General features: G+C 34.7%; 1 protein-coding gene across 2 annotated transcripts; it reads right to left on the reverse strand.

Moving 5' to 3' along the window:
* Positions 1-746: 746 nt before the first annotated feature.
* On the reverse strand, positions 747-3,701 carry LOC139696499 (transmembrane protein 98-like). 2 transcript variants are annotated; one of them, XM_071595287.1, is made up of 4 exons: positions 3,596-3,701; positions 3,299-3,489; positions 1,656-1,941; positions 747-1,384 (listed from the first exon to the last, which is right to left on the reverse strand). In XM_071595287.1, exons 2-4 carry the CDS (start codon positions 3,442-3,444, stop codon positions 1,067-1,069), a joined length of 750 nt encoding a protein of 249 aa, XP_071451388.1. In that variant the 5' UTR covers positions 3,445-3,489; positions 3,596-3,701; the 3' UTR covers positions 747-1,066. The 2 variants fall into 2 exon arrangements, with proteins under 2 accessions (XP_071451388.1, XP_071451389.1); XM_071595288.1 differs by lacking the exon at positions 3,596-3,701 and having other exon boundaries at positions 3,299-3,536.
* Positions 3,702-3,774: the final 73 nt, after the last annotated feature.

Raw genomic sequence — 3,774 nt, forward strand, 5'->3', positions numbered from 1 at the left:
CACTGATCTCCTTTATTTTTGACTAATCACCATTCGAAAAACCACTTAAAACTGAGAGGCTGATTCAATTTTCCCTAAACCTCTTTTTAAAATATTATTCATGTATCTAAATACTAACTTTCCCAATAGAGTAGTATCAGATGTGATAGGGTTAAGGATTGACAAAAAATCTTTCGACAGCAGAAATTAAATTTAATTGAATAATATTCAACAGTTCGTATCTACAATAGTAGATACATTGCCATCCATCATGGCATCATTCTAATAGCAAATTTAATTTTAAAATTGCTGGTTTCAACTCAAAATTTGCCAGTCAAAAAGTATTTTTGAGTGAATCTGGAATTACTCAGAAATTCAATAACTCTTGAAACAGAAAACACAAACGTTTATAAAGAAATTTGAGCATCTTTTTTTATCTCTAGTTGTACTATTCCTCTTTTGTACATAGTATGTAAGAGCCTGTATGCTATGGCTCTAGTCACGACTGCAGACTTAAAATCCATAATACTAGTTCAAAGTAAACTTGTGTTAATATTGACGGTTGTTAGGCTGTAACGTCAATAGTTTGCTAGTATATTTTTTTTAATTTTCAATGTTTTTCATGTAGGCACTCAGCTGTATTAAGTTGTATTTGCAGTGAAAGCTATTGTGTTATCATACAATGAGTACATATAATGGTACATTCTTAAGTACCCACCGAGCTTTGTGCATGCTTATTTCTGGTTGAAATAACTCCATCAGTTAACTCAATTCTATGCATTTATAATTTTAAGAATATCATGATTGGCATCATGCATTATTACATTTGGTCATGTGAATGTTGCACTTGTGAAGCTGATTAGAGTACCTGGCTTCTTATTTCATTTTGTGAACCCTTGGAGTAAACTCAATTTAACTGATTAAAAAATTACATTCATCAAAGATCTAGCATGCTGTATCATTAGTCGAATGATGAATAATTATAATATCATTGTAAGTTGAATCCATTACAAAGACATACCATGTTATAATAAACAATTTAGTTTCATACAATATGAATGGATTGGGGTCAGATTTATAAAGAAAATCATGTTAATGAACCCAAAATATGGTTTTGTGCCTCATGACTCAATGAGGCCTCTCTTAGAGCAAGTAAATGACTGTCCACGCCTGCTAGAATTTGTTCTGCCCATGCATACTGGTTTTGTGTAGATCTATTCTTATTTGATTTACAGCCTTTGCTCAAGCAATTATGCCCTTTCCGTTGGTGTCGTAAAACCAAATCAGCCAAGTGAGCGACTGCATAAACAAGGGTGGAAATTCTTGACTCCAAAACAATGGGGTCCAAAGGTGGATACATGCTGCGGACAACATCATCCACTCGAGGCGATATGTTCCGTGCCAACTATAAAAGAAAAGAGAGAGACTAATATTATATATACATCAGGCATTTTATCTTATTACTGTTGTGCAAAGTAATGATATTAAGAACTTGACATTTTTTTGATTGTGATTTTATGGATTCAGGAAATCTTTCACTGATAACATAACTGAGGAAAACAATCTCAGAGAGCACTTCTGCATAATTTAAATATGATGGTGTGTATATCATGTCAGACATCTGACATAAAACAAGGGATAAAACTGACTGGTCCATCCATAATATAAACTAGTACCCCTTCTATTTGATGTGTCAGCTGCCTATCGGATGAACTAGCAGCAAGAGGGGCCAGGCAATGCATGAGTAAATGACATGTCCGGAGAACAGGCAGGCAATGAGGGATTAATCCAGATGCATCTCCTATCCATTGCCCTCCTTCCTCCTCTGCTTCCCACAGGATACGTTCCAAATCAGGGTTCAGCCGTACCTCCCCAAGCCCCACTTGATTTTGATTGTCATCCATAATATTTAGATGCTCCATTGGTCCATTTTTTTCATTTTTAATGAGAACTGCATCTTGCCTGTACGATAAGAAACATTATCTTGCAAAATATATGATTGGTAAAGGTGATAAATACAATGTCTTTACTTTTTTCTAAATACTAGGATGACATTTTTTGGAGAAACTGAATAAAACAAGAGAAATTGACTTCATTAGAACAGATTTCCATTACATAATCTACATCTTCACAGATGCTTTGAGTGGCCAGTGTTCCTGATAAGTTGAATTTTTTTTGTACTTGTTTACCCGAGTTACAAAACAGGCATGCATTAATTGACACTCGAATTTATGACTTTATATGTTGACAAATACTTTTGCCACCAGACTAGTTTATCTTCACCTATATAATACTCTGCAAGCCGGTGTTGGGTCACAGCCCATATAAGAGGAAAAAAGATAAGCAAAACCAACAAATTCATGCAAATCTACACCCACAGAGGCAGATATACATGTGTAATCCTTTTTAACTTACACTCATGCAAATAAATATACTATCAATTAGCATACTTTGGCACATATGAATGTCATAAAAATCTATCCAATAGCGTGCAAATTAGAATTGAACAGTAAGAAGGGGAAATTCTACTATCACATGGACATGCAACTCATGGTCTCTACCACCAAAGACACAGGGAATGTGATGTGTAGGGAATGTGATACACTATATGTGAAATGTAGTTCATGCAGTTGTAACACCAAATGAGGTTTTCTCATCTATTACTCAAGATTTTGACGCGGAGCAGTGTTAATTTGTGAGGTGAATTGTTTGGTTCAGCCTCGCACAAAAATTTTAAATGAAAATGCGGGGAAAGAAACCTATGTTTAGGTAAAGAAATATTATGCAAGTGTTAGCATTCAAATAATTTATCCAACTCAAGATTTGAATATTATTTCCTTACACTGCCCCTGGAGAAGCACAATTTTTCATTAAATGAAGCTAACAAAATTATATTAATGCCATATCGAGTACTCTAGTTAGAAAAGAACTGAGACGTGGAAGAAATATGCAACATGAGAACTTATCGTAAACTTAATAACTCTTAGTTATATTAATTATTTTGCAAGGGAACTTTCATAATATTTTTAAGTTGAATATTTCTCCAAATAATATTAGTGCAATATATGAAAAACTTTTAATCGCGCATCTATATATATAACTAACAAATTGCTTTGAATATATATCAAAGGTTCTTACAGAATTTTAAACGTATATACTGCATGATAATTCGTCAAGCATGGAAGTTATCAGAAAACTTACGGACATCTTTATGAGAAAATAAATTCACGGAGAAAAACTATCCGAGTGTCGCAACAAAGATAATAAAAATATTCCATATGATCTCCTTCATGTCGATAAGAATGAACTGTAATAACACCTTGATTCTTCCGCTGTCTGTTTCCCGAAGAGCTGGAATGGCACTATACAGAGGCCATAACGTCGACAAATAACCATGAGGACAACCAAAGATCCAACGAAAACGGTAGCCAGAGCACCAATAGCAAAAGCTACCACAGTTTCCATTCCAAGTTAATTTTGAAAAATGGGCATAAAGTGCAATTGTAACACCTATAAAGACAAAAAAAGACTTGGGCAACAAACAAAGTATCAACACTTCCAACGCTTTCAACGGAAGAAGATGTTAATTAAATTCATTAAGAGAACCTCAACGTACGGCTGTACGAAACATCCTAATTTGACGCCGTTTGACGCCCACTTGTGGATTATTCACGTCATCGAGTTCCCATGACATTCTGTAGAGGTCAGTACCGTCAATAACTATCGTGGCGTTCGGAACGGGGAAATTAGAAAACAATTTCCTATCGTTTTCGAATCACGTTTGGCAGAAACCGC

The sequence above is a fragment of the Hetaerina americana genome, unplaced genomic scaffold (genome assembly GCF_022747635.1).
Source record: "Hetaerina americana unplaced genomic scaffold, ioHetAmer1.1.p SCAF_7, whole genome shotgun sequence".
NCBI lineage: Eukaryota > Metazoa > Arthropoda > Insecta > Odonata > Calopterygidae > Hetaerina > Hetaerina americana.